This window comes from Montipora foliosa, chromosome 4 (genome assembly GCF_036669935.1).
Source record: "Montipora foliosa isolate CH-2021 chromosome 4, ASM3666993v2, whole genome shotgun sequence".
Taxonomy (NCBI): domain Eukaryota; kingdom Metazoa; phylum Cnidaria; class Anthozoa; order Scleractinia; family Acroporidae; genus Montipora; species Montipora foliosa.
The window spans coordinates 32,149,097-32,161,596 of NC_090872.1; the positions used below are offsets into that span (position 1 = coordinate 32,149,097).

Here is a 12,500-nt window from a genome sequence, read left to right on the forward strand (position 1 = left end):
GATAGTAGAGGTTCGCAACGCGTTCAAAGATAACGTGAATTCAATTCCATGGATGGACAACATCACCAAAATGGCGGTCATGGACAAGGTACTGACGTCATTTACTTCGATGGCAATGTACTCAGTCTGGCAAAATCTTTTAAAAACTGTCATCTTACTAAGTTGTATGAGCGAGGATTTTGATCTTAAGCTTTTGGATTGGAACAGGTAGCCAGAAAGCACTCGTTTTTGTACGAAATGGCACAACATTCAATGAATGCATAAATGGCGGCCAAAAAAATATTCTTTTGTTTATGTGTTAATTAGCCTCACTAGCCTCGTTTGCATGGATAAAATACAAAAGAAAGGTTGCTTGAGAGCGAGGCTGGTGAGTCTCATTAGCACATAAATTTACCTTGTTTCGATACAAACTCCACCGCTTTTCTTACATAAATAGGAAAACTCGTTAGCATTACAACAACGTGATTTACATAAGAAAAGGAATGACGTTTGTATCAAAGCAAGGTCAACTCCAGCCTCTCTTTTATTCAAAGTCCTGGTAACTGAACACAGAAATTAGTACTTCCGTCAGGTTGAAAAGCCTTGTTATTAATTATCTCTTTCTTTGGCTTTTTTCAGGCAGAGGCAATGCACGATGAAGTTGGTTTCCCCCATTATTTAATCGATAGCAAGAAATTTAAGAGGAGATTTAAAAAATATAACCATGTAAGTACAGGTAGAGCCTATTGCAAAAACAATAACCATAAAACCAGGAGAAAACTGGAGAACCAGCAACAACAACAACAACAATGACTTCATTCACTAAGTTTTGTTGTGTAAATTGAAATATAGCAGGGGAATATCCTCTGTTAATAGGGGACACCTATCTAAAGTTATAACTATCTAATGTATCAGTCAATTCTAAGAGCGCCCATTCCTCCCCTCACCCCCCCCCCCCCCCCCCAGGCAAACCCTCGGGCATTTGACTTTTACAAAAAAAAAGGTCAAATGCCCTCCTATGTTGACAGTTTACACCGTCAAATGCCCTAACGGTTAGCCAGGCCTCACAAAGCGTCAAATACCCCACCTATGAAGCATACCGTCACGACGTACTGATGATATTAAAGGGCAGAAATGAAAACAAAGGTCAAGATTACTTACTTTTCAATAAAAGTTCAACAAAGTTAGCGGCTAGCGGCCACAACCGCTTTACGGTTGGGTTTTTCCTCATTCCAGACTTTAAACAACGGCATTTTTCATAAAAAAAAAAAGAAAAACAAAACAAAAAAACAAGCTACTTCTCGGTACAAAGCCGACACTCGTGTAATAAGGGAGCTTAATTAAGCAACGACAACGGCGACGGCATCAAGAACATCACAAGTTAACATATTTCGTGGGCAAAAACAATAGCTTTGCACGCCCTACACGTGCATTTTTCATTTTTGTCCATTTCTTTGCCGTTGTCAGCAAGACTACAACGTAAAATAGCCAAATTTTAGGTTTTATGAAGAACGACAGCACTTGAGTATAAATTTTCATTTTCTCCCTAAATTAAGCGCTGTTCCGACGAGTGTCATTTTTAAGGAACTACCACTCCCTTGTCAAATTTTAAAAAAGTTTGAAGTAGTCACGAAACGATTAAAATAACGCGCATTTATATTCTGAGAGGACGTTCTCGTTGCCGTCGCCGTTGTCGTTGCTTAAGCTCCGTATTGTGGCGAGGTAAATTCCCGTATAAAAAATTCTCTAGTTAGTGACTGCTGACCAACGTTTTTGTCGATAGGCAAATGCCCGCCCATACGAGTTTCGTTTCGTGACAAATTGCCCCCTATGTGGAGCTATCCTTTTGTCAAATGCCCGGCGTATGCCCGGGGGGGGGGGGGGAGGAGGGGTGGAGGGAATGGGCGTACAACAACAACAACAACAACAACAGCAACAACAATACTTTATTTACCCACGCTACATCTAGGAGTGATAAAAACTCGTTAAAACATGTGCGTGAAACGGAAAGCATTGAAAATAAAAGAAATAGTTTAAAATTACAATTCTAAAATCTATCTAAAAACCTGCTTCTTTAAAAGACATTTAAAAGTAGAAATATCTTTGGCGTTTCTAACATACGTAGGCAACGAATTCCAAAGTTTTGCTGCCAAAAATGAGAATGACTTATGGCGCCATTCTAGATTAAAACTGGGTAGCATTAAAAGTGTCCCCGACCCTCTTAAATTATAATTACAGATTTTGATCTTAAAAAAATCCTCTATGTACCTTGGGGCTTCTTTATGAATACATTTATATACCAAAACTAGGGCCAGGAATTTTCTTCTTTCTTCTAGCGTTCTTATACCAGCTATATTTAATAAATGGTTATATGATGTATGCTTTCTATACCCTAAAATAGTTCTAAGAATATAATTATTGGTGTCTTCTAATTTTTTAACTTGACCTCTTCCAACTCCAAGTAATAGCGGACAACAATATTCTAAATGAGGCAAAATATAAGCTTTATAAAGGCGGCACATTACGTCTAAAGGAATAAACCTCAGTGCGAATCCTCCGTAACGCAGAGGCTTTTGCACACGCCTTTTTTACTTGTTCGGACACATGAGCGACAAAAATGAGCTTACGATCTAATGTAACACCAAGGATTTTAAGAGTATCATTGACGTCCACTTCATCGTTATCCCCACTGAAGTTATAACGATATGATACTGGATCTATAGCCATTGCCTGTGTCTTAGATGCATTGATCTGAAGATAGTTCTGCCGAAGCCATGTTGATAATATATATAGATCAGAGTTAATAATAAATTCTAAAACTGGAGGAGAAGCGTCCGATGCATATTCGGTAGTGTCATCTGCATACAACCGTAGAGAGGAGTTTGAGGTTCAAATCATTAATGTAAATGTTAAAAAGCAAAGGGCCCAACAAGGATCCCTGAGGGACCCCAACTTTGAGAGGTTTCCAGTCAGAATAAATGCCATCTAATTTGACCCTCTGTCTCCTATCTTTCACAAAAAACAAAATTGTGTATATTCTAGACTGCCCAACAAGGGCGACAGTTAATCTTATGTGACTTATAAACAATTGAGCTCTAAAGGAACGGTTTTGTCATTTTGTTCCTTTCGTTCAGGTCGATATAAGGAACAACAGTCTGTTTCATAACAGGATTTCAATTTTAAAAATGTCACACGAACGGATGCTTGGTAAATTAAGAAAGCGCGTGGATAAAGAAGAGTAAGTTTGTTTTTATGTCTTACCAAGAGCCATTATTGTTTCTTTGTCTTACACGTTTCCTTTGCATCTGACAAGTTCTCTAACGTTGTACTTTTAACTTTTGCAGATGGCCTATGGATCCACAAACAATCAACGCAATGTACAGTTTCAACGAGAATGAGATAAGTGAGTGGATTAATGATCCTCAAATAATCCTCAGGCTAAAACTGCAAAATATTAGTATTCATTCTTGTCCTTGCTGAACTCTAGTTTATGAATTTTGACTCTCTTAAGCGTATGATCGTTAGAAAGGAAACAATTGCGGAAACGGAAATATCTTGGCTTAACTCTTCGACTACTTTAATTGTTTAAAACTAATCCTTCGCAAATAATTTTTTTTTTTAAAGTGCCATCTCTCAAAGCATTTTTTGCGTAATCTTCTCCTAGATACCTTCAGAATTCATCTATTTCCTTCCTCGCTATTATTGCCTGCATGAGTTGCATTTTTTTATCGTATTAATTAAAGACTCCATTTCTCGTGTTGTAGTTATTCCCGCTGCAATTCTTCAACCACCATTTTTCTACGTAAAAGGAAGTCCAAGGTAAGGCTAAGTGTCAAAATGTTACAGAAATATCAGTGATGTGTTTTGAGAGATGATATGATTACAGACGCCGATTGCTTTAAAAATCTGAGAGAGGCAACTCTCCTGGTATACGAAATGTTCACTTTCGGTTTCTGTATTAATAAGCTCTCTAATAATGCCAGAGGGAGTGAGAGTGTACGTTAATCTTTGCTGTGAGCTGCAAGGAAAACCTGCGGAACTTCAATTGCATACTGATTTGCATCCATGTGATGACGTAGCTAAGTTTGTATAGAAAAACATTAAAAATTAAAAATGCAAGCTTTTGCCGGGACGGTAATGCTCCAAAGACAACTCCACGTTTAACAAAAGAACAACACGCACTGAACCATTCAGTACACCTGTGTCTGCATGTCACATTTCCAGCATTTGTACTGGGCTCATATTAACTCAAAATGCCGCTTTATGTGCGAACGATTCTTTTGTACTTTAATTCAGGTCTCTGAGCTTTGGTGCAATCGGGTCTATTCTTGGACACGAACTTACACACGGATTTGATAACACAGGTAATATACTAAGGGTAGGAAAAAGTAATTATAAGGTGCCTGACCCCTGTACTTCCACAACTGACAAAACACACACGACTGCGCGGGCATTACTAAACCATGAAACAGCGAAAGAGAGCACCAAAACACCATTGAATACTAACCCACAAAGGTTGGATTTGAGATTAAATATCGTTTTAGGCCTAATAGGACCTAAAACGTTATTGCTCCTAATTCATTGAGATTAAGATTAGGATTCAGAATAAGACTGAGGTAAGGAATAATAACATTTTAGGCCTAAAACGATATTCAATCTCAAATCCAACCTTTGTCGGTTAGTATTCAATGTATGGTGGGGTCATACATGGTGTTGTGGTGCTGCGTTTTGCTGTTTCGTTGTTTAGTAATGTCCAGACTGCGCATACTTTGGGCTTATGATCAGTTGTAGCGGATGATGACTTTTTAATAATGTTAGATTCCAAACTGATTTTCCCAATTGCAAAACGTGCTGCTGTTGAAAAATACTTGGGGCATTGTGAGGCATTTACGATTCATATTTGCCTCAGTGAACTTCTGCTCTCTACTCCAAACCCTCACCCTTGTCAAATTTGCTTACAGCGCAAGACCGTGGTAAAAACCTTGACCAAAAAATTGAAATGAGAGGGATGCAAGGGTTGTGTTTCATACATTACACCTGCAAAGTTCTTCTGCAACGGGTTTTATCGACCACTCGTCAATACCCTTAATAAAGGTATTAGTTTCATAATGATTCCCTTTGTAAGGCTATTCGCCCTCTTTAAGCTACCTTTTGACTACATTATATTTAATCCAGGGAGAAAGTTCAACAAAAACGGCGAGCTAACCGCACAATGGTGGTCTCAAACTTCATTGGATGGGTTCAGCGCGAAGGCAAAATGTGTGGAAAATCAGTACTCCATGTACAAAGTGCGAGATGAATATCCGGTATGCCTCTTCTTTCTGTCAATAAAAACCTTTATCTAAAATAAAAGGCTAGGAGGCCAGAAAACGGATATTTTGTTGTCATGTCCCATTAGTCTTCTATAATGATGGGGTAACAAGCGAAATTTGGTCTCCTTTCTATTGCCAACTTCTGAGGGAGGTGACAATCAACAGAAACCGCTACTATAAGGAGTATAAGCACGGATCACAACTTAAGCTTTCTCTCTTTACGAGGCCATCCTTTTGGATATTTTACGAATAGTGACGTGATTTTTTTTTTCAGTATGTAGCATGGACATTGAGGCATCTCTGATGTAATTCAATCGAGGTTTTCATTTTAAGATTTGTTTTGAGAACATTCAGTGACAACGTACAGTAACAGTTGCGATATTCGAGATGGCAAAATTTATCTTCTGCCTCTGTTACCAAAACAATACCCACCTCCCCGTCCCTCTTCTTCACTCCACCATTCACAGTCTGATTGCCGGCTTCTTGACAATATTGTCGGGGGTGCGTGAATAGCAACCAGAAACCCCTACATGAGAGAAAAATAAATGAAAGTGTCCCAACGCAAGATTCACGATAATAGTATGCCATTTTCAGATAAACGGAAAGCTAACTCTGGGCGAGAATATTGCCGATAACGGAGGATTCAAAGCATCATTTCGGGTATGTTGAATCCGGTGGTGTTGCATTTTTTCTAATCGGTGAACGCTTGTTGTCAGGAGCCTCGAACCGGAAGGATACGCCTCCCATATATACTAGGTATATGTCGGGGCATTTTTAGAGACTCAGGTATTTTCAGACGAGGGTTTGAATAACTTTCGGATTCCCGACTTAATCAACAAATTAATTATCTAAAAGTATTTTTGAAACTAAGGGCCTGTGTACATGGTGACCTTTCTCGAGGCTACTACGTGGTCGTTAAGTACGTAAACAGGCAAAATGGCGGGTTAAGGATGCATTTTGGCGGTTAATGCTCTTCTACTCTCACTAGCTACTCTTGCTTCAACTCTTCAGTGCTGTGGCTTCTTATTATCACTATCAATGCTGCAACGCCTCTAGCCTGCGAACAGCAGACGCATTTCCGGAGGGAGAGAAGCGACCGGAAATGCGTCTGCTGTTCGCAGGCTACAACGCCTCCGCCAAAGGCAGTAAATTGGGACACGAGGCGACTCCGGGTTGGCGGATTACCCCATCTTCATTGATTGCCTGTCTCATATCGGATCGTGTTTAAGCATCTTCTTTTTGTCTACAAATCATTGAATGGTCTTTGCCCACAATATCTAACAGAACTCCTGGATCACCGGAAATCAACTAGATCTCTTCGCTCGAACTTTCAAGACCTGCTAACGCAGCCAATTTGTAAAACTAAAACATATGGTGATAGAGCTTTTTCTGTATGCGCTCCGAAGATTTGGAACACTGTTCCTTTGGAAATACGTCAATCTAGAGCACTTTTATTTTTTACGAAAAAAACTCAAGACTTTCCTTTTTACTTAATTTATAAAGAGTAACCCTTTATCATACTTTTAATTTTTAATCCTGGTAATTCTTGTTTTCTTATTCTTAATTCTAATTTTTAATTTTAGTTTTAACTTTCTTTCTTTCTTTCCTCCTCCTCTCATAGTCCTGCAGACTCTCTTCTTCAACTTCAACTTTCTCCTTCAACGCAGCTTGAGGCATCCACTCGCTGTCTCTCTTAGGTAGCCCGATGAAGGGATTTGCTCTCCCTTCTAACACACTCCTCGATGCCGATCAGTCCTCTTCCCCCTTCCTTTCTCGGCAGGTACAGCCTCGCAACATTACTCCTGGTTATTATCATTATCATTACCATTATCATTATCATTATCATTATCATTATTATTATTAGTAGTAGTAGTATTATTAGTATTATTAGTATCATTATCTTCAAGCGTTTACATGGCACCGGTCTGGCAGACCGGCCGGGTTACCGCACCTATCATGTAAACGCGAGCTTTTACGGGGACAGGCGGGTTACCCCACCTGCATGTAAACAGTCCCTAACTGGTCAAACTTTGCCTTCCCGTTGGTAGCCCTCAATTTAATTGTAGTTAACTGGGATAAAATCTCACGTGGCCCCTTCAGGTCAGAGTGTCCGCTGTATCTACCGTCATTTTTCATTTGCAGAATGAAACATGATAAAAGCCTTAATTTGTCGAGGTTCCTTTGGCGACCTTTCTATTCCTGTTCTGGCAAACAAAACTTATAGTACTGACATAGTCAGCAAAATGAACTCTGAGAAGGACGATAGATTAGCTTTGGAATTTGTTATTTTTAAGGTTGTTAATAAAAGAGAAGAGAGCAATATTTTATTTATTTGTTTTGCACAGGCTTACAAAAATTGGTTAAAGAAGAATGGAGAGGAGTCTTGGCGATTACCTGGCATTAATTTCACGAGCGAACAATTGTTCTACGTAGGATTTGGGCAGGTAATGCGAATGCAGTTCGTTATATTATAACTTTGTATCCCCTAATTCATGTCATTCACCTGATCTCACCCTTCATCTTTATAGTTAAATTTCATAAGAGAACATTTCATTTCAAGCCAGTTATTTCAACTAATCAAGGGACTGGTTATGAAACCTTAGAATTTTCAAAAGCGAGAGCAATGTTGTGGCAATCGATGTTGAATTGACCGTGACCCTGCACAATCCTTTGTTTTCGCTTCGCACGGGTTCGCAAATTAGTTGCGCATAATTTAATCGAAGGATTTGATTGGTTATCTTATCGAAAAAAGGCGTGTTTTGTGCAGGGTCAAGGCCAAAAATACGGACAAAAACATGAAACAAAGGAACTTGTCCAGTTTCATAACCATCTCCATGCATAAACTATGTTTCAACATTCATTCTATCCTTATTTTCACGTTTGTCTTGAGTGATAATCTGAAAAAAAGCTGCATTGTTTATGAAAGTACTGTTGAAAAAATAGGAATTAGCTGAAAGTTCCTGGATTTTTTGCAAATTGTTTTCTTCGTCGGGATTTTCGTTCAAGTTCGGTATAGGCAACTTTGGAAAATACCATAATTCTCTTTGTTTGTCCCCCCAAATTTTGCAAAAGAATATTATGGTATTTTCCGAAGTGTACAATAGATCTCGGATGGTGCACGTGTTCGTGCCGAGCACTGGACAACAACAGACTCAACTATCAAGTGGTAATGATTAATTAATGCCAAACACCCAAGGGTCGCCTTAATTACAATCTAGTTTCAGCCTGTTGTAAAAAAAACAGTATTAAGACGTCTTTTGTACTGAAACGACTTCTTTTGTGTGGCACTGAATATGGTATACCATTATAGCACTTTTGACCATCAAAATCCCCTCATTTTGTCAATGACTTTTACTTCTGGTCATCTTAGGCTTACTGTAGCAACAGTCGACCAACGGAGCAATATTTAGCTACTCTGAGTGACAGGCATTCGGAGGAGAAATTTAGGTAAGATCAGTTTGTCATCGTGAGCAGGGGATCTACTGAAATATACGCTATGCATGTCCAAGTTTTTGTCTCCAAATACCACAGTAGAGAAAGATGTTCTTTACACCGAGACAAAGAACTGGAATATGAGACAGCTCGATGCTACTCTGGTTTGGAGAAATTTAAATTCTTACCCCAGTTGCTTTTAATGTCGAAATCTGATTGGCTAATTTGCCGTTGTCGATAAGAATCTGACAACGCTTCTCGCAACAATGTGTCCTGCAATTGTAATAGCCAATCAGGAATGCTCATTTTGGGAAATAAACCAATCAGATTGCAAAAAAGTTATAGACAACGCTTGCTCTTTCTTTGTGTCATGATCTTGGTCACGATCTGAAAAAAGCATCATTCATTGGCTTTGAATATTGTGGCTGCACCTCGTGATTCCACAACATTTTGACCACTGTGATGACGAAAATCGTTGTCGATAAGAGTACAATCAACACTGAACCACGTCGGGTTTGCTAAGTAGCTTACAAAGTAACAATTTGATAGACCTAGCCTGCTCGCAGGCGGTAGATGTGGTTGTCGTCACGAAACACTTATCAGACGCCATATTGAAAGCGCGTGGATAGGTCTGGGCCGGGTGACAAAACGACGGGGTCACGTTTCGACACTCCTGTCTAGTGACTGCACCAAGGGTGATGCAATGATCTCGCAAGAGTCCTCGTTTTATATCCTCATCAATTTACTAAAAAGGGAAGGACGCGCCTATAGCAGCATCAAACCATCATCTGATTGCCAACCCGGGTTGCAGTGTGAACCTACATGAATTAGGAAATGTTTCCATCTGCGATTAAGTTAAAATACGACTAATGCAACAAACCTGGCTAAAAGTCTTGATCACTTAATTTCCAACTTTTCTGAGGAAACACATTCAAAAGCTTTATTTCAAGGTTATTTCACCTGGTGTCTGCTCATGATCTTTAAGAATAAACTAATACGCAGATGGCAATCAAGTAATTATTCGCTCGGTTTGGGCGTATCCTGTATTACATCATCGCGATGATTATGTTGATGCCTAACAAAGAAATGCGTCTGCCAGTAATAAATCGTAGTGAAAAGGCTATTGTAAACGGAAGTAGGAGCACGACGGACGGTTCGCCATCGTTGTATTGCAAATTCACTAATAGTGTACAGGGTATTGTTATAGATTTATTGAAAGAGTCGCACTGGCCTAGTTGTAACCTAAATTTCCTTTATAACCCTAGTGATTACACTTCCAGAAGAAAGAGTTTTGCATTTTCTGAGAAATGAGTCCTGTAATAAAAAGACCTATATCATTCTCACATTTGCTCACTTAGGTGGTTGGTAGGCGTATCACAGATATGCTTTAAGGTGACTGCGCGATGCAGTTATGACCTATGCTGTCAGTCTTTATTTGACTTGTGTAACTACATGATGCAGTGTTTGTCAAAAAACCCACATTTCTCCCTTGCTCACCGCAGTCTCTAGTAGCTCTATGCTAAGAGCATCCGGCTAGACTACGGACGGTCGTGGGTTCAAATCCAATCTGGAAGTTGGATTTTTTTCCAAGTTTCCAATGGATGAAATTGAAAAAAAAACACATGAAATAACAAGACTGATTATATTTGTTTTCGTCAACAGAGTCATTGGAACATTATCAAACTCCCACGAATTTTCCAAAGCATTCAACTGCAAGGCAAACACTACCATGAACCCCACAAGTAAATGTGCCGTCTGGTGCAAAGATGGGCTGCAATTATAGACCTTACAACACAGCTGGACTATCATTAGATGAAGGCTGGTAAAATCAGTCAAGAACACTCCTAGACCATTTTCGTCCACGGCACTCTACAAAGCTTCATGGTCGTATAGTGTGGTACCTTTCGTCACCATCCTGATTAAAAACGGCGTGTAATGAATAAATTTCAAGTTATGTTGAGGACGAGATCACAGGACCAGGGGCGGATCCAGGATTTTCCTTAGGAAGGGGTGTACCACTAGCGAATGGGGTAACTGACTGGTGACGTTTTTTTTTTCCTTCAGAATATCAGATGTATTAGAAAGCCTCAGGTCACCTCAGGAAGGAAACAACTGCATGTTTTAAACTGTCAAACAACTTTAAGAAAAATGTAGAAATAGTCTTCGTCATGGTTGAGGAAACTCCCCGCGTTCAGGGATAAAAATGTTCAGAATGGTTAAGTGTCACATAAATTCCTAGTACCAAGTGGAAATGCACTAGTCCACGGGCACCCTACTACAATTGATGGTTTGCATGTGGCGTCATGGCGGCCATGTTGATGTACAGAACAATGCAGTCTAATGCCTTTTGGGAATTTGACTCTATTCTTAGGCAAAACTTGTGTGGCCATTTTGTATTGTTTTGTATACCAACATGGCCGTCTCATCACGTGGATGCAAACCAAGAATAATAAGAAAGAACCAATCCAAAGGAAACCAAAAAAAAAAAAAAGAGAGAACGCAACCAGAGGCAGAAAACAACCAGTTGGATATTTGCAAGGTTCCATCTGGTTCACAAAGGTTCCACAGGGGCCCATTATGTCAAAATATAGTAGTTCTAAAAATAGAAAGATACGGGAAAGGGTGGACTCATAGGTATGGAAGCTCTGAGTGATGGACTCTTGAGTTCCGATGATATTGACATAAATGCTAGTCTAAGATTTGTATCATAGTTTTGCTTGCTTTTAAATTCATTTTGTGATATACTTTCCTGGTTCTAGAAGCTGAGATTTACAATTTAAAAGAAAGTCTGTACTCGGAAACTTCGTTATTCATGGGCAAAAAAAAAAAACTTAGTTTGCCTGTTATTTTTTTTACATACATTTCACACTGAAGCTCAGAAAACCTGGGATCGCAAGAGTCCCATCAGAAGCTTTAAGCTTCTTTGATTCTTAAAATTTAAAACTGAGGATATATTTTTTTGCTGAGAGTATTTGAATTATGCAAATTAGGGAGACGTCAGTCGCGTTAACTTTGCCACCTTTAGAATAAAGAGCACTTCTTGAAATATAGTAATTTGAAGATAGAATGGTAATTGCAGTTAGAGCAGCCAAGAAGCCTGAGAGAATTCACGCAAGAAAGCGAATTATAGATGTAAGATGAATCAAACTATATGCTGGAAATGAAAGACTCAGGATGACATATACTACTGCAGCACTCTCGGTTACAGACCGTTTCTGTGACAAGAAAATGGGACAAGCAAGGCAAACCGTCCAGCCAGAAGCTCATATTGTGAATTTTTGGTTGGACAAATAAGAGAACGTTGGTCCTAAAGTGGCGTACATGCGCACAACAGATCCCGAAACAAGGCTCTCGCTTTAGTAACGTCTCAATGTAGCTTCTTTTTTACCCAATGTACATTATACGAGTGCCATGTTTGAAGGTCGGGGGGGTACAAAGTTCATGCACACAAGGTGTGTGCCGGAATATGGTAAAACCTACCAAATAGTCTCAAACAACAATTATTAGAAACACATCTTAGTTATAATTAATAAGGTGCATGTGTATATTTGAAATCATTTTTGTGATTTAAGCTGAAAGACGCTATTTTCGTATTTTATACCTCTGTGGGTATCGATAACAGTTTCTGCCGAATTACTTTGATCTAACAACCGCTTTAAGACGATATATAACGTAATGGACATTGCATGCTCATCAAAAGGTTCCCTCGTAAAGTTCAATATCTTGTATTAGTAAATCTCAGGTAGGAATCGAAGAGAGTTGCAAATGTGTAGACGA

At 39.2% G+C, this 12,500-nt stretch overlaps 1 protein-coding gene across 1 annotated transcript in view; it reads left to right on the top strand.

Annotated features, from left to right (window-relative positions):
- The window catches only part of LOC138000635 (endothelin-converting enzyme homolog), a 24,996-nt gene extending 13,796 nt beyond the window's left edge, over nt 1-11,200 (top strand). The window contains exons 7-17 of the mRNA XM_068847188.1: nt 1-88; nt 619-705; nt 3,114-3,217; nt 3,324-3,382; nt 3,744-3,798; nt 4,276-4,343; nt 5,155-5,285; nt 5,886-5,951; nt 7,637-7,735; nt 8,662-8,738; nt 10,386-11,200. The exon at nt 1-88 is cut by the window's left edge and continues 11 nt beyond it. Coding sequence (XP_068703289.1) covers nt 1-88; nt 619-705; nt 3,114-3,217; nt 3,324-3,382; nt 3,744-3,798; nt 4,276-4,343; nt 5,155-5,285; nt 5,886-5,951; nt 7,637-7,735; nt 8,662-8,738; nt 10,386-10,506 — 955 coding nt within the window. The 3' untranslated portion in view covers nt 10,507-11,200. The remainder of the gene's footprint in view (nt 89-618; nt 706-3,113; nt 3,218-3,323; nt 3,383-3,743; nt 3,799-4,275; nt 4,344-5,154; nt 5,286-5,885; nt 5,952-7,636; nt 7,736-8,661; nt 8,739-10,385) is intronic.
- Nucleotides 11,201-12,500: the final 1,300 nt, after the last annotated feature.